General features: G+C 46.0%; 11 protein-coding genes across 11 annotated transcripts; 4 read left to right on the top strand and 7 right to left on the bottom strand.

Moving 5' to 3' along the window:
* Nucleotides 1–224: 224 nt before the first annotated feature.
* VTP01DRAFT_2464 (uncharacterized protein) lies at nucleotides 225–2,009 on the bottom strand (the record flags this gene model as incomplete). Its single annotated transcript, XM_069380928.1, has 4 exons — nucleotides 225–1,471; nucleotides 1,536–1,699; nucleotides 1,764–1,931; nucleotides 2,002–2,009. 4 exons carry the CDS (start codon nucleotides 2,007–2,009, stop codon nucleotides 225–227), a joined length of 1,587 nt encoding a protein of 528 aa, XP_069237240.1.
* Nucleotides 2,010–2,882: 873 nt separating this feature from the next.
* Nucleotides 2,883–4,235, bottom strand: VTP01DRAFT_2463 (uncharacterized protein; the record flags this gene model as incomplete). Its single annotated transcript, XM_069380927.1, has 3 exons — nucleotides 2,883–3,369; nucleotides 3,430–3,672; nucleotides 3,748–4,235. 3 exons carry the CDS (start codon nucleotides 4,233–4,235, stop codon nucleotides 2,883–2,885), a joined length of 1,218 nt encoding a protein of 405 aa, XP_069237239.1.
* Nucleotides 4,236–5,436: 1,201 nt separating this feature from the next.
* On the bottom strand, nucleotides 5,437–6,811 carry VTP01DRAFT_2462 (uncharacterized protein; the record flags this gene model as incomplete). Its single annotated transcript, XM_069380926.1, has 4 exons — nucleotides 5,437–5,588; nucleotides 5,753–5,982; nucleotides 6,465–6,526; nucleotides 6,671–6,811. The coding sequence occupies 4 exons, from the start codon at nucleotides 6,809–6,811 to the stop codon at nucleotides 5,437–5,439; spliced, it is 585 nt and encodes a 194-aa protein (XP_069237238.1).
* Nucleotides 6,812–8,843: 2,032 nt separating this feature from the next.
* VTP01DRAFT_2461 (uncharacterized protein) lies at nucleotides 8,844–10,855 on the bottom strand (the record flags this gene model as incomplete). The annotated part of the gene is made up of 11 exons (XM_069380925.1): nucleotides 8,844–9,004; nucleotides 9,063–9,164; nucleotides 9,228–9,355; nucleotides 9,416–9,651; nucleotides 9,709–9,798; nucleotides 9,859–9,980; nucleotides 10,034–10,138; nucleotides 10,196–10,322; nucleotides 10,383–10,501; nucleotides 10,555–10,766; nucleotides 10,824–10,855. The coding sequence occupies 11 exons, from the start codon at nucleotides 10,853–10,855 to the stop codon at nucleotides 8,844–8,846; spliced, it is 1,434 nt and encodes a 477-aa protein (XP_069237237.1).
* Nucleotides 10,856–11,736: 881 nt separating this feature from the next.
* VTP01DRAFT_2460 (uncharacterized protein) lies at nucleotides 11,737–13,745 on the top strand (the record flags this gene model as incomplete). The annotated part of the gene is made up of 4 exons (XM_069380924.1): nucleotides 11,737–12,221; nucleotides 12,291–12,369; nucleotides 12,431–12,652; nucleotides 12,714–13,745. 4 exons carry the CDS (start codon nucleotides 11,737–11,739, stop codon nucleotides 13,743–13,745), a joined length of 1,818 nt encoding a protein of 605 aa, XP_069237236.1.
* Nucleotides 13,746–13,904: 159 nt separating this feature from the next.
* On the top strand, nucleotides 13,905–14,764 carry VTP01DRAFT_2459 (60S ribosomal protein uL1; the record flags this gene model as incomplete). The annotated part of the gene is made up of 3 exons (XM_069380922.1): nucleotides 13,905–13,909; nucleotides 13,972–14,124; nucleotides 14,272–14,764. 3 exons carry the CDS (start codon nucleotides 13,905–13,907, stop codon nucleotides 14,762–14,764), a joined length of 651 nt encoding a protein of 216 aa, XP_069237235.1.
* A 391-nt stretch (nucleotides 14,765–15,155) lies between these two features.
* On the top strand, nucleotides 15,156–16,674 carry VTP01DRAFT_2458 (uncharacterized protein; the record flags this gene model as incomplete). The annotated part of the gene is made up of 2 exons (XM_069380921.1): nucleotides 15,156–15,650; nucleotides 15,748–16,674. 2 exons carry the CDS (start codon nucleotides 15,156–15,158, stop codon nucleotides 16,672–16,674), a joined length of 1,422 nt encoding a protein of 473 aa, XP_069237234.1.
* A 197-nt stretch (nucleotides 16,675–16,871) lies between these two features.
* VTP01DRAFT_2457 (uncharacterized protein) lies at nucleotides 16,872–17,798 on the bottom strand (the record flags this gene model as incomplete). The annotated part of the gene is made up of 5 exons (XM_069380920.1): nucleotides 16,872–17,047; nucleotides 17,108–17,279; nucleotides 17,344–17,610; nucleotides 17,671–17,720; nucleotides 17,780–17,798. 5 exons carry the CDS (start codon nucleotides 17,796–17,798, stop codon nucleotides 16,872–16,874), a joined length of 684 nt encoding a protein of 227 aa, XP_069237233.1.
* Nucleotides 17,799–17,944: 146 nt separating this feature from the next.
* VTP01DRAFT_2456 (uncharacterized protein) lies at nucleotides 17,945–19,348 on the bottom strand (the record flags this gene model as incomplete). The annotated part of the gene is made up of 6 exons (XM_069380919.1): nucleotides 17,945–18,157; nucleotides 18,232–18,270; nucleotides 18,337–18,479; nucleotides 18,543–18,611; nucleotides 18,886–19,117; nucleotides 19,184–19,348. The coding sequence occupies 6 exons, from the start codon at nucleotides 19,346–19,348 to the stop codon at nucleotides 17,945–17,947; spliced, it is 861 nt and encodes a 286-aa protein (XP_069237232.1).
* A 1,084-nt stretch (nucleotides 19,349–20,432) lies between these two features.
* On the bottom strand, nucleotides 20,433–21,654 carry VTP01DRAFT_2455 (uncharacterized protein; the record flags this gene model as incomplete). The annotated part of the gene is made up of 5 exons (XM_069380918.1): nucleotides 20,433–20,538; nucleotides 20,628–20,737; nucleotides 20,827–21,351; nucleotides 21,409–21,520; nucleotides 21,581–21,654. 5 exons carry the CDS (start codon nucleotides 21,652–21,654, stop codon nucleotides 20,433–20,435), a joined length of 927 nt encoding a protein of 308 aa, XP_069237231.1.
* A 627-nt stretch (nucleotides 21,655–22,281) lies between these two features.
* VTP01DRAFT_2454 (uncharacterized protein) lies at nucleotides 22,282–23,556 on the top strand (the record flags this gene model as incomplete). Its single annotated transcript, XM_069380917.1, has 1 exon — nucleotides 22,282–23,556. A coding segment is annotated over one exon (1,275 nt), but the record flags the coding sequence as incomplete, so codon positions are not given.
* Nucleotides 23,557–23,567: the final 11 nt, after the last annotated feature.

Genomic DNA, 23,567 nt, shown 5'->3' with positions numbered 1-23,567 from the left:
CGGTCTTTGCCTGTTCGTTTTACCCTCACATTATTCTCTGTGTGTGTTGGTATTGGGTTTCATCGATAGAACAACGGCAGTGGAGGACGAACACCAGAGTTTATAGAATACATGGAAAGCAAATAGTGAACTTTTTATTATAATTTGAGATATGGAGAGATGATAGATATACAACAATGTGGGTTGGGAGAAATGCAAAACTTTTTTCTTTTGTGTGCTAAATTTTATAACATGATATCGATTTCCTCATCTTCATCGTCATCGTCGTCTGCAACGACCGTCATGGTGGTGGTGGTGCTTACAATGACAGGCTCAGCAGATGCATTGCTATTGCTGCTGCCGGAGCTTTCATGCACGATAGTTTTGTTGTCAGTCACACGGAAATCCATCTGCTCGTCACCAAAGACAATCAATGTACCATCGTCGCTACCCTCGATGTCGGACGCGACATCTTCAAACTGGTTCTTCTTTTGGAGTGCTGCCCTCCGCTTTGGTCGAGTCACAGCAATGCTATCTGTCCTTGGAATGCGGTCCAGCGCAGAGTTGGAAACAACGGCGGCTGTGTCATCTGACTTTTTACCGCGTCCTCCTCCTGCCTTGCGGCGCGTACGCTTCGTGAGCGACGCCATGGAGATCGGTCCTTCATCGTCGTCGTCTTCGTCTTCTTGTGATAACCGTCTCGACTTTTTTCCGGATGTTGTTCCCCGTCCCTGGCGCTGTCGTCGTCGTCGACGCTGACGCGGTTGTGGCTCCACGTCGCTTTCGTCGCTGGAGTCAATGGATGCAGCAGCAGCCGGTCGTGAACGCTTGGCTGGCTGCTGTTGCGGAGAATGTGCGACGTAGTCAGAAAGATTGACGGCCGGCCCACCATTCTGTTCGACAATGCATGCTTCTACGTAACAGAGTAAGCGCACGAGCTGGTCACGTGCAAGACGCGACAAGTCGATTTCCACTTCGTCGCTGTTCTGGCCACCGGCGCTTGTCTCAGACGACAGAATGGACAAGATACCAGGTAACTTATCTTGATGGAGCTGCTGGGTGATCTTTTGCAGCAATGTCTCCTCCATTTGACGCTTGTGCATGTAAGCATAAGATGATTCGTGGATGATGCTTGCTGGCGTGCCCGCACCTGAGGGGCGCTCCTCATCCTCAGACTCGGAATCCGAATCAGAGCTGCTGGAATCGTCAGAGTACCTTGCCCACTTCTGGACCTTGTTGTTATTGTTGTTGCTGTAGGAGCATGCCTGGTAAGGTACTTGCTCTGTCTCTGACTCTGAAGAAGAATCTTCATCCTCGTCCTCATCCTCAGAGGAGCTACAACTTGATCTTCGCCGCTTTCTGTTTTCAACTATTGGCATTTCAGCAACAGTAGATGGGAGGACAGGTACGGCTTCGGCCTGCGGGCTCGCCACAGGTGTAGATTCTGTCGAAGACAACGCAGCCGGGTTTAATGACAATGGTTCTTCTGGTACTAGACAGAGGATATAAGGAGACTGCACACGAACGAGTGTGGCTTTGATAAGTTCCCAACTCACCAAACGTGATCTCATCGTAAAGCTCGGCGTTGACCTGCTCGTCAGGCACGAACAGTTGCTCCAAATCAAACAGACCTTGAGCTCCAAATGTAGGATCATTGTTTCCGTGAGCGACGTTGCTTTGATCTGCAGACCATGCTCCTAACCACGGTGCCATTGTTTCTCTAAAGCCAATACCAATCAGATTTGGACTACACAGGTCAGAATTTCAAGCTATTTTCAACCCACCTTAACATGTATTCTTGCATTTCGGTGGTCAGGTCCTCCACTGAAGGGTCGCTGGATGACGGGGAGGGTGCCAGAAAGTGGCTGATTTGTTCTTCGGTGACGCTTTTCCGTCGAGTGTGTTGGTATGCAAAAGAGTCTTGATTTCCGTCGTGGTGTGCAACAGTGATTCTGATTTGGGAGACCATTTGGTGTCAAAACATACAAGTTTTAATCTGGCAGCCCTTTCTCACAAACTTACCCTGCCATGATTTAAGAACTAGAAAAAAGATAGCTATGAAGAAAGCGGTATGTACACAGGTAGTTAGGGATGCGAGAAAAAGAGTATAACGGTAAATGATATGTGTGTTTGTGTATGTGTGCGTGTGTGCGTATGAGAGGGGGGGAGAAGGAAAAAAAGTACGCGTGAGATTTGAAGGGTATGTTCGGCAAGATCGCCTCAAAACTCTGACAGCAGTGGCAGTACGGTGGTGCACTTTCAGTGTATGATCTTGTTCTCTATGGTCACCCGAGATCAGTCCTTTGCGTCCGCGTTCTGCGAAGCGGCAGAGCTTGTCAAAAAAGAAAGAAAAAAAAAGGTGCAGTATGCAAACTTTTTCGCAGGCAGACAAAAAAAAGTTTGCCTGAAGCCAGCAGGTCCGCAATGAGAAAGCGAAACGCCACCACAGTAGGTCTGAGGTCCAATGCCAGGCGAATAAGATTTGAGATACTACTCCCAACGAAAAAGGCCGAGAAGAAGGCTTTGATTCCCTCTCAAGTATCTGACGACCGTGACTCGACGATACATCCCAGCGTATCTACAAAGACGCCGTTGAATTGCTGCAATGGCTTGTACGGCAAATACACCGAGCCTTTCTATCCTCACTATCTTTTCGGCTCAAGAAATTGATTTCGAAGAATACATCTATCGTTCGATAAAGCAAGCCATAACGCATTTGTAATTTGTACCCAATAAACGTAAGACCGCTGTGAACAGAAATGCCAATCAAGTTTGAAGGAACTGTGCTCACCGTCTGGAGAAACATCACTACTTTATGGTGGGGGTGGGGGAGATTGTATTATTATTAACGTTACTGGTAGTACTAAAGATTGGGCATGGGGTTGGGGGAATTGAAAGGGCTGTTATTGTTCAGTTTGCTGTTGCTTCTTTTGGGCGAAAGCAAAGTGGACATTTTCAAACGTCTTGTACTCGTCTGCTTCCCTCAAACAAAGATGCAGCCGCGCGGTATACTGGTTGACAGACAAGTTGAGTGTGCGACACACCAGAGGCGCCAGTGCACGGTAATATGCTTCCCAGGATTGCAAGGTTAACTGGCCCAACTTGCCTGCCCACACACCTCCAGGGCAGGATATAAAAGAGGATGTGATATTTGTGAGCTTGTTCGTCGCTTCGAGTCGTTCCTTGAGAGTCTTGCCTGCTGCGGGATCAAGATTTCGTTCTTGCAGGACCTTGACAAATTGCTCATTGTATTCGCGAAACGTTGGTCCAGCTTGGTGGATCTCCGCATCGGCTTCTGTCAGTTCAATCCATCCACCGGGTTTCAACAATCGCACCAAGTCCGCGATAACATCTGTCCATTTTTCAGTGGGGATACCAAGACCAACAAATCTATGTACATTGTACGTTAGGGTCACGTTTTCCTTCTTTCGACTGATTTGTGAAAAGTACCTCATGAATATGAAATCAAACGACTCGTCTTCGAACGGCAGACCATCCAACAAGTTGTATTGCTGGAACGTGCAGTTTGAAGGTTTGATTTCGACCGGAAATATGGTGCTCATATCCACACCGATGACTTGGGACCTTGGATACTCGCCAGCGATCTCCATTGTCCAAGTCCCCGGACCACATCCAACATCCAAGACTCGTCCGCCCTTGCGCAGCACGTCACTAACTGGCGCCAGGTAATTGCTAGAAAGCAAAAGGATTAGGTTCTTTTTTCATCCTAATAATAATTCACAAAGAAAGAAGCTGCTCTTTCTTTACCCTTGGATGGCAAAACGTATCATAAAATGCAGAAAATGCAGCCGGTCAATTTCTTCCTCGTCGCACGGTAAAATGTACTGCTGCGAGTCCGCGAACTTTCGGCCGGCTATCCACACAGAATCATCGTGAGCGTGTTGTTCGAGCGGATGTACGATCGTCGTTGCTGCCGATGGTGGCGTGCTGGTATCGGCACCGCCGCCGCCGTCGCTGCTGCTGTCTGTTGTTGCACGTGGTGAGAGTGAGGGTGGCGACGGCGGCCGCACTGCCCGCAGCGACTTGAAGTACGATTGACTTCGCTGAGGTTTCGAGTTGAGCAGCGTGGGCGACGACGCTTTCCTGGCTTTGACGCGGCCTTCTGGCGACGAGCATATACTCGGTAGTGGATACTCGCGCTGTCCGGAGTTTCGGCGCCACGGCAAGGGATCGTTGGTGGACACATCGATTGTTGTACTCGAGCTCCGGAACCGGGAGGAAGGCTGATTACCCATCGATCATGCGGTTTAAATGAGTGGAGAGGAGGTGTCGATACGGTTCAGCCAAGAGGATAGAAGAAAGAAAGAAAAGAAAAAAAAGGTGCCTGACGAGAAGAATAAGAAAGCTCGTTCAATATTTAATTAGCTTGTACAAAAAAGGAATGTGAAGCAGGCAAGTCTTGCGAAAATGGAGTGAGCATGAATAGAACAACGACAAATTCTACAACAATCCCCGAGAGACAAATAGTTTCCTACAATCTCCACCTTGACAGCGTACGATGTAAACCCACTGTATGTAAACGAGATAACCGTGCTGTGAGCCGCGGTTTGGCAGAGTCTTCAAGCCAAAACAGTTTACATAACGTTTAATCCGCGGGCTCGGTGTTCAAGAAATTATGACCTCGCGTGTTACCCAATATTTGGTCCACATGCAACTCGCTCTTGTGGAGAATATTTTTTTATTTGCAAATTTTCCTTTGGGTGGAGAAAAAAACCGCCATTGGTATCTAAATACATAGCTGTCGGACAGATTCACGTTATGGGCTTAGTGGCTGCACTTCAGCTGTTACAGCACTACACTTTTTTGGTAATCGCCCATTCACCGGCGAATATTTGACAGATTCATTTTTTGTGCCCTTTCAACCAACAGCTGCAGGGTCCTTTCTAACTTTTACTCTACACTCTGCTGCACTTTGCTCATCTCACACAAGTGTTCGTTTACAATACTCGATTGCTGTGCATATAGAAGCACTGGTCGCTCACCACCGTCGGTGTGTGCAACACTAGTCCGCGGCAACATACACATTCATGGCATATTGTTGGACGGGAACGTGATCTAATCGAACTTTAAAACGTATCTTATATGAACTCATGGCAGGAAAAACAATAACGCAAATTACAATGGAGCAAGCTTTTTCTTATGGTTTTGGTTCTAACGCTGTTAATATGTCCTTTCTATTTTGATGATTGAGAAGAAAGCAGCATTGATTCCCGCTCCACCGGTCCTCGTTCAAGAGATGCGCCTCAGTGTTGAAGTATATTCAACCAGCGAGATCCAAATCTTGCAGACTGAAAAGCAAATACAGAGATACTTGAAAGTCCCAGCCCGCAAAAACCGTCAAAGCAACGCGCGCTTAGATTGAATATGCCGATTCATTTTCTTAAAGAAAAAGAGACCCTTTCTCTTACCTCTTCATGGCGTCGCTCTGATTTTCAACTACTGCGTCCTCGCTGCCATGGACAGCGAAGAAATCTGGATTGCCGAATAGCCGCTACTTGTCTTGCAGTACTCTTCGATAGCTTGGAAGATCTCCCATCCATATTGCTTGTTTTGAAACATAAACATGTCCAATGTAATGCTCAGGTATGCTATACAGCATGTATCAAAATTAAAGGGCGCAGCGTCCTTGATATTTCTGTTCACCGGGTGATTCTATACATGGTGAATACACTTTCCAAGGTTTCTACAGAAAAAGTTTAAAGATAGATTTTTAGTGCGACAAATACGTGTATATCGATCCAGTGGGGCGTACCTGGTCGCAGCAAGTATTGGTTCTCTCTAGCTCTCAAACCAGGAGGTCGTGCCACAGGCGGCTTGAGCTCTGAAGAGTTTTCGATAATATCATCTTTTTCCTCGTACGTTGGAACTTCGTCTCCAGCATTGTTGTACCATCTGTCATGCGCGCCCAAGAGCTCCTCCTCGGCCCTCTTGCATGTCAGCGGATTGTAGGGCACATCCTGCGAAACTAGCTGCGTCAGGAACCTGCAAAAAATGTGATAGTAGCTAATGATGCTCGGTTTCAACAAGTTCAAGGGATATCAATGGTCTAGATCGACATACAGCAAGATGGCAACTTAAGCTGGTAACGATTGCAGTCCTTTTTACACGATGATACACTGGAATAGCTTTTGATACAAGAGAAAAAATTGTTTGGTGCATTAAACGGCCACAGACTATGTACATAGGCATGTCTTCCTTTGGATGAAGGAAACAACGTTAACAATGCATGTCGGAACGGTGATTAAATTTGCGGGGGGGGGGGAGAGAGCATCCGTCCAGATTATGCAACTAGTCGACGCATAATCGTCGTACAGAGACGTGGCGAGTATGTACCGAAAGCTTGAGATCAGTAGAAACAGACTCTCGCGTCCTAGATATATATTTCGTTGTAGAGTGAAGTTAAATGGGCCATATTAATGAATGTGGACCGCCTCTACTCGCATCGTCTGTGTTTACCGACTTACCGCATCTCGCATAGCAATTTACGCCATCTACAGACTGCCAAGAGAGATAGAACCCCATCTATCTAGAATCCTGAGATGAATCGGCAAAGCACACAAACTGCGAGTATACGCAAGCTCAAGTTATAAATATTGTTTATTATCTTTGCAAAGATGGGCTTATAAAGGGGCTTAAACAGTGTTGCAAACGAAATATCGTCGGCATATACCAGGCATTTAACGGTATCAGAAGTGCCAAAGAAGCGATGACCATGTTGTTCAACTGACGGGATAAGTGAAGGAGAAACCAGACAAAAGAGGAGTGTGTTGCAAACGCTTTTGCTCGGTAACGGCCTCGCCTCTCCTTTCATTTCGAATTATATTTGACAAGCGGTTCACGTGGATCAGAACATTCTCCTCGGACCCTTCCTTGTTGACTAATGCGACTGGCTCGAGGCGCAGCTTCTTTATAATCCATATGTTTGTATTTCCTCTTCCGAGCCACACGCTTGCTGGCAAGCGAAATTCGCTGCAGCCTGGTACCTTCGTGTCTTTTGTTGAGATGGCTTGGCTTCCAAACACAAATTCGGAAGGGTTGGGGACCTAACCAATCTGCATTAATGGTTGCGCAGGGATATCATTGTCGCTGGCTAAATGTGTGTCAGAGTACATCTACAATAATTGTGCAGTGCGTTTCAGATGCTTTCACAAGGCGTCAACTGTGTTCTTGCAACTGTTACACGCGGGGCAACGATAACCGTTTTCTTCTTGAAGAACAAAATGTGTTTCCTTATTGCCTATATGACAAAAACATGAGATACTAATCAGAAAGTGACAATTTGAAGTTGGTACCATTTTCGTAAATGACAGTGACACTGCATTCTACTGCGTGATGATTTTTGACATGGCTGTAGAGTGCTTTTGTGGTCGGGAAGAGTCTTTGCGGAGAGCATTCAGTACAAGAGAGGTCGGTCGGGCTTGGGTCACGTCAGGAGTCACTGAGTCGCTCAAAATTCGTCGTGTTAGGATTCAAATCCTTGAGTTTTTGGACTTCTTTCGTTGACGCCAAAATGAATAGCGCGAGTTGGCGATGCTCCCTAGTATATTGTCTGCCAGAAACTATCTGGTAAATAAGTGAACACAGGTATGGTGCTGACTTGGTGCCCTGGACAGAATAATAAAATCATCTAAAAAATGCTGACTCCGGTCTTCCAGGATAAACTATAATTTAACAGACAAACTCCTCTGGATCTGTAGATAGATGCCACGTTGTTCCATTCTTCAGGATATGCACTGATCGAGTCTTGATTTTCCCTTTGACATGGACTCTGCAGATTGGAAGGATAACAGGATCGAAACATACAGGGCATGTCTGTGACGAACGGAATTCGTTTGTCAAAGCAAGAGGCGTGTATCTCCTATGCTGTTTAAAGGATCAAATACAGTTTCACTGTACTCTTGTGGTCCGTTTTTACTGTATTGTCCATAGAACATAACACTTGGATTGAACTCGCTGTTGGCTTAGATGAGAGCCGAAGGCCAAAGGATGGCAAACATAAAGACATTCCCGACGGCAAAGCGATATGACTCGAAACCACACAAACGCTGGGCATGCTCTATAGTATAGTTGCAGAGCAGCTCGTTGATGGGACCTTTTTGTGGTGTTGTAGGTGTGTAAATGGTCAAGTGGCCTTATCCTCTGGTAGCGAGGAACCGAGGAACGCTCTTCTAGCATTTCTGCCAGCCGTCGGACCAATGTAACCAGCGACTGCGAGTAGCTCAAAGTTCGTTAAACGTATGAGCAGCTGATGATGCTCATTGCCGTACTCGGTCTTTGTAGTTATCGTGGCGGTTGGGATCAGGAAATACGGTGGTCGTTGAGGGGGAGCACGAGCGTCGATTGAACATCTTTGTCGAGGAAAGCGTCAAAATGGGTGATTAGAACCCAATTGTTATCGCCTGTGGTGTTGTAAGATAGCGTAGAGGTAACAATGGAGACAAAAGTAAGTATGTTGAGACTGAACGTCCACGACAAGAATCTTTGCCGGGAGTAAAGACGAAGAAAATAAACATCTACGCGACCCTCATCGTCGACAGATTGACTTGTTTCTGGAACTGGTCGTATGTATTTAAGCAATTTCCATTTGATGATTGTGGAATAAGCTCAGGTGGTGTATATCTTGTCTTTCGTTTCCATCCGCAAGTCATCATTATGGCCTTCAGGAACTCCATACACGACTTTGACTGAGAAGGGAGGATCATCGATGCTTGAGAATGATCAATCGTTATCGATTAATCCAGATTCTTTCATACTATATTACGATTTCGAATGCTTAAGCGGATACGTTACTGCAGGTTCAGCAGGATAACAAGGGGAAATTCTATTTGCAGTCAATTAATTTATTACTCTGAAGTGTCCATAGGAGCTACATCCGGTTGAGGATTTTTATCATCAGCAATGCGTACTGTAGTGCATTCCAATGTCGCAAGATCTAGAAGAACGATTAAACCTGTTTCTGCAAAGGACGGGACTAGCACAACCCGTATCTTCTGCCCCTCCGGTCCTTATTTTTCGATGGGTTAGCATAAGCTTGGCCCAAGCTCTAGTCTGGTTTTACTTACCTTCTATCAAACTCTGCTCGAATTGGCTTTGGTTTCCTATAAAGTAGACATGCGGGCTCTGTTCAAGCAGAAACGGATCTCGATCTTGGAACGGGTAGCACCCTAAACAGGAGGGAGCAACACCTTAGTGTCAACAAACTATTGTACGCTTGAACCGACCCTTACATAGCGTATCGGGGGCAGAAGGTGCCATGTGCCTCCAGAACAAACATCTTTCCGCAACAGATAGCCTATTTTCACTATCCGTGTACTTGTATAGATCATCTATATTTTGACCTGCAGTCCCTAACAGGCTGAACAAGCATGCTTGTCAATGAGACAATCTTTCGATTATGACGCATCATTCCTCTTACACAACGTCGTCTATCTTGGCCCAGTACGGATTGGTTACTGTCTGGAATGTGTTCAATTTACGTGCTCTTTGGAAAAGTGCTGAATTCAATCTTTGTTGTGGCAAGTGTCGGTTTATCGGATCTTGTGGGCCAGACATGACATCCACAGGTACAGTTCCGCATATCTCCTCTAAAAATTCATCAAGCTGGAGCATTGGCGTTGCATCGTAGCGTGTGGCATCGTATCCATATTTTTTCTTTGGTCGCATCTTAGCATCAGAGCATCCATTGCAGATAGTCCTAAGGTAACTTACAGGCTTTTTCGTATCTTCTTCAACTTTCCTTCGAGCGACAGAGTTACCAGCCAGAATGACTCTACAGATACTAGCACTTGACGTTTGTTCCTAATATATGCCTTAGCACGTTGCAGCTTGTAGATATCTGACAGAAGAGTCAAAACTTACGGCGGGACTTCCCAGTTCACCCGATAAAAACTCTGTCAACAGCTGTGTCTTGAGATCAAGGTTGGCATCCGCACCGATGCTGAGACCGGATAGGATTGCAACATACTTCTTCTCTGAGGATACTGAACGGGTGGATTAATTTTGATAATTGATTCGCAACGGACATCTAACTCACTGCTTTTTGGAATGCTTAGCTGTGGAGCAATACCGGGGAGGCACACTTCTTGCACTTCGAATTGGCCTGCTGAGGTTTCTTTGCCCAATAACCCAACCACTATGCCTACACCTGTTTACTCAGTATATATGAGCCAGCGACCTACCGATTGTATGTACTGACCTGTAACCCAAAATTCTTGAGAAACGGCGGCCCCCACTAATTGTATGCGTCCTGATTCATCCTCAATAGCGACCTTGTCGTCTGAACCCTTGTATTTTTTCGGTAACGGAGGAGCAACTATTGAACTCTATACAGTTGCTCGTCAGTGTGCGATGCTCTAATGAATCCTTTTTTCCAAAATTCCAACCTCAGCGCTTAAATCATGCAAGATATTTGGTTTAAGAGCCATGTCAACGTAAATGGTTCCAATGATATAGCATCGTTTCTCAGTAGCATCGAGCACTTTTGGGAGATATTGTGGACGATCTATGCAGGCACGCTGTGAGTCGCGTTGCAGACATTGTACGTATTGATCGTACCTGGTAAATTTGCCCAACGTTCATCGGCTGCTGCTTTTACAAACGGGCGTAACTTGTGAAGACGAACGAAATAAATACTGGCATACTGCTGGCGAAATAATCGATCCTTGATCACCAGCTTGTCAGCGAGATCAGGCAGGCGATCGTAATTTGAAGATTTCCTCTCCAGCGTTGGAAATAAATCGCTGGGCGGTGCACACAGCTGATCATTCCTGGTATAGAAGCCATGTTGGTTTTCAATTTATTCGCATAAACATGTTCGTATTTACATGGGCTGGACATTCGAGCTTGCTGCTGCCATCGGTTCGCTTCCGAAAAGCGCGTTCAACGCGTTGCGCGAATTTTTGCTTCAAGAAGGGAATTGACAAACACTCCGCTTTCCTAAACAATGGATCTCTCTACCTACGGTGTAAGCCATTCGTGAACAACTACTGGAAATAGCACGCAGCCATATAGGAGGATACATTGTTTAACAGATTCTTTGTTTCTATCCAAAGTATTCAAACCCAATCTATGTAGGCCCTCTACAGACGTCTCTGGATATATGCTGCAACGAACGGAAACTCGACCTTCCAAAGGTGCTTCTTGTTATTAAGTACGATAGAGTTATATTTTCTGCCGCGTAGAATTATTATTCTTCTCTTATAAGCGACTTTGCAAGAATGAGAAGTTCTAGATTGATAACTTTTTTGACACAAATGCAAATAATTTGATTTAGCTACAGAGAAGGCACTTTTAATTTACACTGTAGTGTCTCACACTAGAGTTGAGTATTTGCAGCGTCTTCAAGTGCAGATATGCTTCTTTCAAAGAAATTTCGTCGAATTGTTATAAGGTAGAATTCGCTCAACTGCACCAATCTGTACATTCGAGCAGCGTTGCATGACGACAGGTGCGTGAAACACACATATCCATGTTTGGAATACTGAGTACTTTGAGGATGCCTGCAGATAATAACCACTTCCTACAAAGTAGTCTAGTAGCATCATTTTTACTGCCACACGTTTTTATCGTATTTCTATCTCTCCAAAGCATGTGCTTTAGTGACACAGTCAGTGATAACAAAATCGGAATTCTGGTTGCTTGAAACCCCGTTACGGCCTTTCACCTGAGGATCTGCAGAACTTCATTCTGCAACCCTTTTTTCTTCTTCTTTCCTTTCACCCCTTCGAAGGAGTTGCCATGAAATGTCTATCTTTACAGGACATGTTCACTCTAGCAACTCTGTTGCTATATTTGACGCTACTTGTTGGGTTACCAGGAGCATTTGCCCATCGTGAAACCGATGCAGCTGCAGCTACTCGATCCTCACGGGATCGTTCCGTTTCTGTTCGTGAGCAGTTACAAATTCACAGCAGCTCGCATCAAGTGTATCCTCTCGATGCCGACCTCGCTGGCAGCAAAATAAAATTTGCGTTAGAGACTGAGACACCAACGGCGGCAGCAGCAGCTGCGCAAACGACTCGCAGTGACAAGAACGACGACGACGGAACTGTCTCGAGTGCGAATTCCAACCGCACACCTGATTACAGTTTCCAAGCCAACGCACATGTCCACGTAGAACTCTTTTGCACTATTGACACTGCTTTTTGCGACAAGGTTGCAGGAGCACTTATAGACGCTGCGAACGATTTTTCACAGGTCATTAATATAAAAAACGATCTAGTGTAAGTGTAAAGAAACGGCTTTCGTTTTGATTTGACAGAAGATGGCTAACCATGATTTGGTTGTAACAGCATCCAAGCTTCGTATTATAGCTTCTGTGACGACAAATGCGCAAATGATACATTGGGATGGGGTGTGCCTTCATCGCAGGTAATGAATGCCCACGAAAGATGTTAAATTGTGTTACCTAATCCTGACGGCAAATATATAGTTCACTCTGCCCTTTGAGGACGGAGCAGATTTAAATTACATCTATCCTCAAGCATTGGCAAAACAGTTAGCACCCTACAATAATACCTCGGCGTGGGCAAATCATGATATTGCTATCGAAATAAATCACGATGCCTACATGAACTCGGTCGATTACGAACAAGCGTACAAAAACGGCTGGAACAACACTGGAGTACCTCCTGGCGGGAAATATTACTTCAAGGTAAGGGTGGGCGTGGTTGGGTTGAAGATGACTTGGTCTGACATTTACTGGATATATGCAGAACGATACGTCTATTGGAGCTGACCAGATTGACTTGGAGTACATAATCCTGCATGAAATTCTGCATGGACTAGGCTTCATCAGCTCCTGGTCGGCCTACTTTGCAAACGGAGCGTCACCTTTTCGCACGTTAATCGACGGTATCATTGATCCAGATGAGCTACGATTAGTGACACCAAGTCCGTATTGGTACATTAAGCAGCAAACGGGCCCTGTATTTGTTACGGGATTCCAGCCAACAATGATATTCGACAAATTTCTGTGGACAAAGGATGTGACCTACAATTCGTCATCTCTCGTCTCCCTAGCATCCGTCGGATTCGATATGCAGAACTTTTGTGTCCAGGACGCAAAGGCATTTGTAATGAATTTCATTGAGGAGTTCAATGCATCGAACCAATCGCGCGTAGCGAACAAACTTTGGACAGCGATGAGCCAAAATGGCACTCTATCGTTCCATTTCCCTCCACCGGCTGTTAAGAACAGCACATACAACTACAACACTTACCTCAATGAAACATATACGTCGATGCAGATGCTCACGGGAGGCAATACTCTAACGTCAGAAACCGAATTGTCAGATCGCAACTTTCGACTGGGCATATCCATTTCGCATCTGGATGACTCGTACCTCAACACGCCCGACTTTATCATGGCGGCAAACTTTATTACAGGCCAAAAGCTAAGCGATATTGTGCAGGAAATGTACAGCAACATCCCAACTATTTTCTACAATGTCTCGGTCAACAACACTTTGCAGCAGCATGTGTACCAGTCACCGATCGGCCCTGGAGTGCTACGCATGTTCGATTCAATGGGATACTCGACTATTCTCAGTAATACTAATTATACCACGTCTGACAATGTCAAGACCAGCAAAGTCTCGTCCGTCTGCGATTCTAAAAACAATAACCATGGCATGACAATGTCCTCCTCCGACGAGGCATCCTCCAGTGTGGCCGCGTCGCTCCATCCTCCATCACTTGTCCTTTTATTCTTTTACATTTTAACAACGCTGGCCGTTGTCCTTTGATTTTATTATTTCCATTGTAAATACAGATTGCATGTTATCGCCCTACAATTGTCTGTCTCAGATGCTGTCTGAGTTGTTCAATGCGGGGCTTGAAAGAAGCAAAGTACTCAAAAGTTCCCAGTGTCCAAAAGATGAACTTCCTCTCTTTTACATCTAACAATGAGGTACGCATCCATCCATCGGTGTGACTAAACACAACGGCTCATCCAACATGTAATATATACAGCAAAGTCAGTACTGCTGCCGTCAGAGAAGTCGTTCGCCAGATCCAACAGGGATCCCAGGAGAAGAAGCGTAACTTCACCGAAACTGTCGAACTCCAAATTGGTCTCAAGAACTACGATCCCCAGCGTGACAAGCGTTTCTCTGGTACCATCAAGTGAGTAAGAACGAGAGACTCCACCGTGCATGTTTGAGGATTCCAAAATTGCTGTAATGTGTGATTTTGGAGGACTTTTGATCGCCACGGTGGAGCCTGATGTCGCACCGACGGAGAAGGACTTTATACTTATTCAACTCACTCTAGACTTCCCAACATTCCCCGTCCCAACCTTTCCGTCTGCGTTCTCGGTGATGCTTTCCACTGCGACCAGGCCAAGGCTGCCGGTATGGAATTCCAGTCTGTTGAGGACTTGAAGAAGCTCAACAAGAACAAGAAGCTTATCAAGAAGCTCGCCAAGAAGTACGATGCTTTCCTTGCTTCCGATGCCTTGATCAAGCAGATCCCCCGTCTTTTGGGTCCCGGTCTTCACAAGGTCGGCAAGTTCCCCACTGCCGTCTCCCACAACGATGACTTGAAGGTCAAGGCCGATGAAATCCGTGCCACCATCAAGTTCCAGTTGAAGAAGGTCCTCTGCTTGGGTGTCGCCGTTGGCCACGTTGCCATGACCGAAGACCAATTGGTTGCTAACATCATGTTGGCCATCAACTTCTTGGTCTCCTTGCTCAAGAAGAACTGGCAGAACGTCAAGTCCTTGTACTTGAAGTCTACCATGGGTAAGCCCCACCGTCTCTTCTAAGTATATTTTGCAAGTTACGCGTGTGGAACATCTCTGACGGTGTACCAACATGCGGACATGGGTGCCGCAATGATTGGGAGCTCGTGCTTGTAAAATAAAATACAATTCAACTATCATACATATGCTGGTGCTACTGGAATGCTGTTGTAGTCGTTCGGTTGAATGGAGCGGTGTACGAGTTTGTTACCTTAGCTTTGAACCTTGTGTTGGGTCGGGGATGCGTGTTTTATATTTTTTGTCTAAAAGAGGTGAAAACATCGCATCAGCAGCGCGGCGGGGCTGGTGAGTTGAAGTGCGCCAATTTTGCGATTCACCCCGTTGAATTTTTGTGGCCACGACCGACGGAAAAAGTCCATCCAAGCATTGTTTTTCTTCTTTTTTTCTGCGTACCATGGGTCTTTTCCGCTCTAGTAAGCATCCGCAGAAGGATGGCAAGCCGCCGGCGCCGCCGTCCTCCAATGAATGCGCGCCCGCACTTACCCGTTCACTGTCGTCGCACCACTCTATATCCGCAAAGTCGTCATCAGCACCTCATACCCGTTTTCAAGTATTTCCCGATGGAACGCATGCGCATTATATAAAATGCCCCTCGAGCAACAGGGCGTCTCTGTCTCTACACAATCTGGCCGGCATTTTCCATCGAGACACTGGCAAACCGTTCAAGCTATCGCTCTTTGGCGACAAAAAAGCGGCAGCAGCGGCAGCGGCGGGTGCGCTGCAAAAAGAGAGGAATGCAGTCGACGCTGAACTCAGGAGGACTCCATCGAGTGCTTGTCTGACGGAAAAATGGGGCACAGTGAACGAGGTTATCGGCAGAGGAGCGTTTGGTGTGGTCAGGATAGCGCACAAACCAAACGAGAATGGCGAGCGTTTGTATGCTGTCAAGGTAAGATCGCTCTTCGTGCACTTTAACGATAATGGCATCATTATCATCATCGTCGTTTACATATATATTCATTCATTCTCCTTGCCCTTACGTACAGGAGGTGCGGAAAAAAAGCTCGGAAAGCACAAAGCATTACGTGAAGCGACTGACGGCCGAGTTTTGCATTTCCTCATCGCTTCATCAACGCAACGTGATCAGAACCCTGGATCTTTTACCCCTCAATGAGACGTCGTCGGTGTACTGCCAGGTCATGGAATACTGCGATGGCGGCGATCTGTTCAATGTGATTTGCGAGTTTGCGTCAAACGGTCTCCAAGTGCCAGAAACAAATTGTTTTTTCAAGCAACTTATGCTGGGGGTTCAGTATCTGCATAGCATGGGGGTGGCCCACCGTGATCTCAAGCCTGAAAATTTGCTCCTGACACATGATGGCTGTCTGAAAATATCTGACTTTGGAGGTGCAGACTGCTTCCAGGCGTCGGAAAGCGACGAGGTCTTGTACAGCAGAGGCGTGTGTGGCTCGGAACCATACATTGCACCGGAAGAGTTTAGCCAGCCTGAATACGACCCGAGACAGGTGGATGTATGGAGCTGTGGAGTAATATACATGGCAATGCATACCGGCAACCACATGTGGCAGGTAGCCAAGAAAGGCGAAGACGAAAATTACGACAGATACCTAAAGTTCCGCCGCCTCGTCGAGGAAGAACGGGAGAATGCGGTGCGAGAGCGGATGCAAAAGCAAGCTGGCGTCGTTGCTGGGTCAGACGACAGGGAGGCCAAATTGCAACGCGCAAGAGAGTCAATACGGAAACGTGCAAAGGAAAGCGGTCTCGATATCCTCGAAGGTCTCGAGTTTGAAACAAAGAAACTCATCTACCGAATGCTTAATCCTGATCCTAAAAAGAGGGCAACTGTCCCCCAAATCATGGAAAATCAATGGTTCAAGAGTGTTTATTGCTGCCAGCAACAACACCAAGAGCAACAACAACAACATTCTTCTGCTGCTCGAAAAGAAGCATGATACCGTTTCCAGCGTTGCATATACTCATCATTATTACCTAATTTCCAACATATTGCATCTACCATGGTTGTTACCTCTTTCTCTCTCCTCCTCCTTTCTGATGTGCTTGCACTTCAGTGTAATAATTTCTGTACAAAGAATATATTCAACTTTTGATGACTATGTACAAAGCGAATGTGACTGAGTGAATGCAAAGTTTACGACGATGGCGGCAACGTCCGCAACCATTGCATTCGAGGTCCAGTAGCTGAAAGCTCGCTGACACGGAATCCGTAGATCTTGGGAACATATATTTCGTGGCGTGGAATCTTTGGCATATGCTCGCTGTATGTTTGCGTAAACAAATGTGGAAACGTAGTGCCAAAGTGCGCACCTATGCGAGATCCAAGATCAATATCTATGGACGATTTTTCATGCATATGCATAATATTACCATCAACACGGTCATATCTCGAACTTGGTAGGTAAATGTCCTTGCAGTTTGGACAGTAAAGCCGCACAGCGCTTTGATTCGGCATATCATGCTGGCCGCAGGGAAGCAGCGGTGTGCCGTGACAGAAGACTCGAGGGCAGTATCCAAAGTGTCCATTCTTGTATTTCTCAAACTATTATGATCCAACATGTTGTCACGTGAGGTATGTATCCACTCTGAGCGCTTGCTTCTCGTACCATCTGATGTAGACCCATCCTGGTGATGATGTATCTCTGATGTATAAGGCCATAGAGCATCTCAGCATATGGCTGAAGTATGCTGATATCTGGTATCTTGTTCACATCCTCATCCTCTCTTTCAATATCCAGAATAAGCTCGAACGCGTCGTCAAAGTGAGGCACAAGTGACGAGAGCCCGACCAGATTGAAACTATCCTCGATAAAGTCGCCAGATACTTCACAGTAATACTCGTGGCCGCGCAGTGCACAGAACCAGCTGACCCACTAAGCTCGTCGCGCTGCTTTAGTAAGACCGTATACGTATCCTAAACCACTGCTACTCACAGATTGAAATGATTGACCATCCTCTTCACCGACACATTCGCCTAGATCCACTGCATGGTGCATTTACTTGGCAACATGATCACTAACCTTTTTGTTTTGACACGCATACCTTGGTTATTGAGGTCCATGTTGTACAAGTTCAACGTATAGAAAGGATGCATGCATACGTTCCATACACCCCCAACGAGCGCTTATGATTGAAATTCAGTAGCATGAATTTACATATGGTTACAAGGAAATGATATTGATTATTATTATTCTTTGTGTATGCAGGTTACAATAGTCCAACTAGGACAAGTAGTGTGATGAACATGCTTACGCCAGATATAATGAATTGCGAACCGTGGATCGTCTGCGCGCCCGAAAAGATACTGCTTTTACCACCGGGTTTCTGGTCACTGGATGAAGTCTTGTCACTCATGGACGCTGCCGATATACGGACAGGTACAGTCGTCTTATGTTGCGTGATAACGTTCGTGTAAACGACCTATGCGAAAGTAAAAGCATCTTGTTGAGTACGAGCAATCGGGCTATTTTCTTTGTATTGTTTTCAGCGCTTACATTGTACTCTCCAGGTGCCTTATCCTTGGGAATACCATACTGTAAAGATGCCGATGTGAGTGGTCATCCTTCTGAAGGCTGTAATATGATACCGTAACAACTTACATTGGTCTGGTGCTCATACACAGTCTTGCCATCACCCAATACTTTTTGTTGGCTGTAACCCTGAGAGATATCAGCGTCGTCAACCATAACTACATTGTCCGTCACATTTTTTAGATTCTCAAGTGAAATCGATAATCGAAGGACTATGTAGCAACGTCCGTTGTTAGCTGCGTGCAATAACTAAAGACCTATGCTGATAGACTTACTGGCTGACGTTGCATTTGCCGATACCTGGTACACCAGAGGCAGCTTTTGACCCGCAACGTACGGCGCCCCTGGAGTTGGGCTTATCACTGTGTATACTCCTTCCTGCGCCCAAACGCTGCTGTATGGGCAAGTAAGATAGAGGAAGAAGACAAAAAGAACAGCCGTGCGTTTTCTCATGGAGAGGATGGAAAAGAACGAAACAAAAGAAAAGGGTGATATACACATGCATCTATTGATTCATTTTATCTTTGAAACCTGCTAGTTTATCATTTTGATAGAGTAGAGTGGATGAAGGAGGCGGCGTGAGGAGAGGAGATGATTGTTCTTAATATTACTGAAAACGATATCGTGCACGGCGTACGCTAATGAGGAATTCCTTGGGGCCGCTCTCGGTATCGTGGTATCCAATAGGGCCGACATCGCAGTCAGCGCAGGACAGGTATTTAATTGTTCCTACGGTTTTGGAGAACCCTACATTCTCAAACTGCATCATATTTGACAGCTGCCAAAATTGGGTTTCTTCCTCCTGGCTCTTGAGCGCGTTTGCTGGGAGAAGCGAATCTGGAAGAGAAAGCTACTTTGTTCTCTCTCGTTAGTATATATATAACTTGGATACACAGCTCGCGAGTATAAAACTTGCCTTATTGCCCTGTCGCTCCACGAGCTTCGCTGCACCCTTCCTAATGACTAGGCAGCGGCAAGTTTCAATCGGGCAAAAGATGTCGGCTGCATTCGCTGCGGTTTCCTTTTCGACGATTTGGGAGAGAGGATCATTTAGGGAATGGAATGGAACCGGTTGCGACATTGTTGTTCTCCACAGAAAGTTTCGGCGGCCCTCGCTGGCATCCCAAGGCTATCAAGGAAAATTGAGGTGCCGCGCATCATCAGGCACCACAAACTTTACATGCTCAAAATAAAGAGCTAGAAAGGCTCCACCTATCCGCTCAAGCTCCATACATGATACTTTGATTAACTGACATTGATTGATTGATTAATTAATTGATGCTACGAGAACTGTCAACCTTCCAGTCGCGTTATCCGTGCTGAGGATGAGTATGTATTTCAACAGATCTGATATGTAAGAGAATAGTAGAGCTTGACGCTGCCCGACAGAATAGCCATTTCTGCTTGACAAGTGTTTGGGTACTGGTTCTGGTTCGCCGGTACCCGTCTTCATTTACGTCATTCTATGTAGTCCGACGTGTCCAGACCTTTGATATGCAAATCTTCGGAATGCGGAACGTACACGACTGCTACGGAAAAATGGAACACGAATGCCAAATCAAACTTAAAGGAGCAGAATCCGCGTCAGAGCTCATTCGAACTTGATCTGCACTGTTAGTTCGGGTACCGTGTAAGCCAATATACGTACAGGATTTTGTCGCACCATCCAAAAATGGATGTCGTCTTTTTCATTTCAGATGTCGGCTGCTGGGAAGTCGTGCCTTATTCTTGTCGTATATTTCTTTTTTTTTCTTTTTTTTTTTTACCCTCAATGAATTTTAATTTTGTTTAAGAAGATGGTCGAGGAAATTCCATTTTTGAAGACGGTATCCTTTGGTAGGGCAAAACCACGCAAGTGAGGTGTAAGCTGAAGCTAGTTTATTGCTGGTTGAAAACACCTTTGAAGACGGTGGAGAATCAACGGACCTTGTAATTGGAGAACATATGGAAGTAGAATCCCTCATTAATTACAACATGTACAACGAACATGTGCGTGAGCAATAGCCCTGGTACCTCAGGTAGAGCAGCCACAACAGAAGCAATCGAATAAGGAAACAAAGCGGCCATACAGGAATACAATAATGAAGTGAAGTGTTTAATTGTGGATAAAGCGCTTGAGCACGCTCGAAGATCTAGACCGTCAGCGGACGAAAACACATCCGAGATTATAACGACGCTGCTCGTCCTCCTTGGATGAACGGATGGACAAATAATGCAGAAAGCTCGCTTTCTCCAACTGGTCCAAGATTCAAGTCCTTGAGGGCAGGGATCCTATGATATCCATATAAATGAGCAACCATTGTTTATAAAAAGAAAGAAAGAAAAAAAGAAATATGAAACAAGAGGATTGCTGCACTTACAATGCTTCCACTGCCAACGTCACGTTACGATCAGGCCCATTGGCATTCTCTGCAAATTCCATCAGCTGTCTGCGGGCAGACACATGGGAGATATGCCCATCGCGGTACCCCTACAAGAAAAGAACAAGCAAGTGTAAAAAGGGCCATTATATCATTTTTATTTAACTAGCATTTATCCCCCAATCCAGATGAGTCTTACAATTATGACATCCTTGATCTGAGTCGTCAACGTCATATTTAGCTTTCCATTGTGAAGCTTTGTGATGACATGTCGCAGAAGCTCCATGGTCAAAGGTGGAACAATGGCAGGGTATCTGGCACGTCTTCCAGTACCAAGATCAGATTCATCAAGAAAGACGCAGTTGCTCCTAAAGTCCATATCGGTTCCCTCCCGCTTACAAACCCAATCAAGGCGTTCTTGGATCTTCTCCTCGCTGTTCCTGTCTATAGGCCGAAATCGAGCTTTCTTGAGGGACAGACTGCAATGCGTTCTCACAAAGTCATAAACAGCACTCTTGGACAACTTGAGTTCCCTAAATATCTGGCGCAGTCGCTCCATCAACTGTTCCAAGACAGACGAAGGATTCTCGTCGATGCACTCTAGAATGATCTTCTGATGCTCCTCATTAAGGATACGTGAACGACTCTTCTTTTTACGTTTCTCGAAGATGCTGTCAGGAACTCTCTTGTACCGCCGGGCTGTTCGAATGCGAATCCCCAACTGCTTTGCGGCAGATTAAGCACTCAGACATTTCTCAAACAACAGCTTGAACAACGTCACCTTGTCCTGAACTGTGTAGAACGTATAACTTCGTCTGGCTGAAGGTTCTCTCATAAGAACATCTGTGTCGTTCTTTGCATCTTCCGTCTGCATAGCATCTGACTCATTGTCTCTGTCATGAGGCAAATTGATAAAATATTGTGCATAAGAGCTCACCGTTTCAAGAGCTTACTGCTCTTCATCAACGACATAGTCCATGGGCTCAGGCCTGCCTTTTCTATCTTGATACAAAGACTGAATGCTCATTGTAAAAGTAAATATCCAGTATAGTTTGTGATAAAAGAAGGAAAGCCAAGGGACGAAAACGCTGACGCATTTGATATACCCCTGGAAAGAGTGTGCAAAGAAATGAAAGTTTTTGGAACCGGAAAGCGCCGTATCCGGGAATGAAAAAAAGTGACATGTTCCTAATAATAGAATGATCTTGTGTATTCTTGCTCGCCTACTAGCTGCCGTAATTTTCTACCTTGTTGGAAAGTATCTAAGAAGTCTTTACAATGCAATGCTCAGGAACACTTTGTTGTACTCGGCTTAACGTGTTTGCGCAGGCATGAGCCGATCTATATAATATGAATTAAGTCTATATGGTTTTCTGAAACTTAAATTCTCTTTGCTGCAAGAAGCATCAGATGGTGCCATTTTGAGACTGGTGTCTGGCTATCGAGAAATTCTTGATAAATTTATAACGATAAATATATGCTTGGATCGCCGAGATAAAGTCGAGTCAAACGGCTGAACTTGAACCAGCAGTGGAAGCAGCCAACAAGTTTTCCGAAGCAGATCCGGAAGACGGATGGGGCTGCTTTACCTTTTCTAGGAATCTGGGTCCCGCGCGAAAAAAATCCTTTGCGCCTCTCTTTCCCATTTCCCATCATGTCCAGCGATATCCAAGAACTCTCACCCGCCATTCAAGCAGCTATCTCCAACGCTGTCGGCTCTGCAGCAATCGATGTCTACGCCATCCTCGACTCTCTTTCGTCGTCGTCATCGTCATCACAGCAAGAAGAGCCTAAGAAAGTCGAACCGGAACCTGCTGCCGCTGCCGCCAACGCGTCTACAGTGGAACAGTTGCAGGTTTCTGCAAAAGATGCAATCGATAGCGCCATCAACGAAGCTATCCGCTCTTCCGCCGTAAACATCGATAACATCGTTCCTCCAGCAAAACACACCCACGAACTTCAAGTCAACGAGCCTGTTGCCGAACTCGCTTCCGTCGAGCATGCCAAGCCCTTGGAAGTACCTGAACCCGTCAAGGAGGATGCTGCTCCTGAGGAGCAAGTTGCCCAGGAAACATCCGAAGAAACTCAGAATGCTCAAGATAAAGAAGAAGAAAAGGGCAATGTTGATGCTGTAGAGGCTCAGTCTGCAAAGGTTGAAGTTCCCGAGAGCACCACTGTCCAAGTTCCCAAGGCAGAACATGTTCCCGCCGCCGAGTCAGGTGAATATAAGGAGGAGGAGACATCCGCTGCTGAACAGACTGCTTCCGAAAAGGCACCTGTTGAAGAAGAAGAAACTAAACCTACCACCGACGTCGTCGAGGAGCCTGCGGTCAAAGCCACCACAGACACTGAAGAGGCCAAGGTAGAAGAAGAGCCTGTGCAAGTTGCCAAAGCCACCGAGCCTGCAGAGCAACAGGAAGAGCGTTCTGTTGCACAAGAATCATATGTCGACGACGAGCCTGCAAAGCGCAAAGTCGCCGAGGAGAAAGAGGAGCAAGTTGCAAAGGAAGCAGTTGCTGAAGAAACCAAAGAAGAAGAAGAACAAGAGGCTGCCGTCAAGCCTGCCATCGAAACCGAGCAGGCTGTTGAGGAGACTGCTCCAGAACAACCTCCTCCTCCTCCTCCTGCTGCTGCTGCTGCAGAGGAACAGGTTGTCAAGGAAGCTCCTGCTGCCGTCGCTGAAGCTGTCAAGTCCGACGCCGAAACTGTCCCACAAGAACCCAGCGAAAACGTCAAGGCTGCCATTCGTGTCGCTGTCGCTGCTTCTGCTATCGACGTCGATGGTATTGTAGCCACCGTTGCAGCCTCCAACATCAAAAAGTTGGAGGCACAGAAAAAGGCTGCTGAGAAAGAACAGCAACGCCAAGCTGAGGCAGCCGCTGCCGCCGTCGAGAAGCAAAAGGAACCTGAAGTCAAGGCCGAACCTGTCGTTGAAGAGCC

Source organism: Rhizomucor pusillus, assembly GCF_041956525.1.
Source record: "Rhizomucor pusillus strain CBS 183.67 unplaced genomic scaffold VTP01scaffold_13, whole genome shotgun sequence".
NCBI lineage: Eukaryota > Fungi > Mucoromycota > Mucoromycetes > Mucorales > Lichtheimiaceae > Rhizomucor > Rhizomucor pusillus.
Note: the sequence above shows the minus strand (reverse complement) of the source record. Positions and strands in the feature narration are given on the sequence as shown.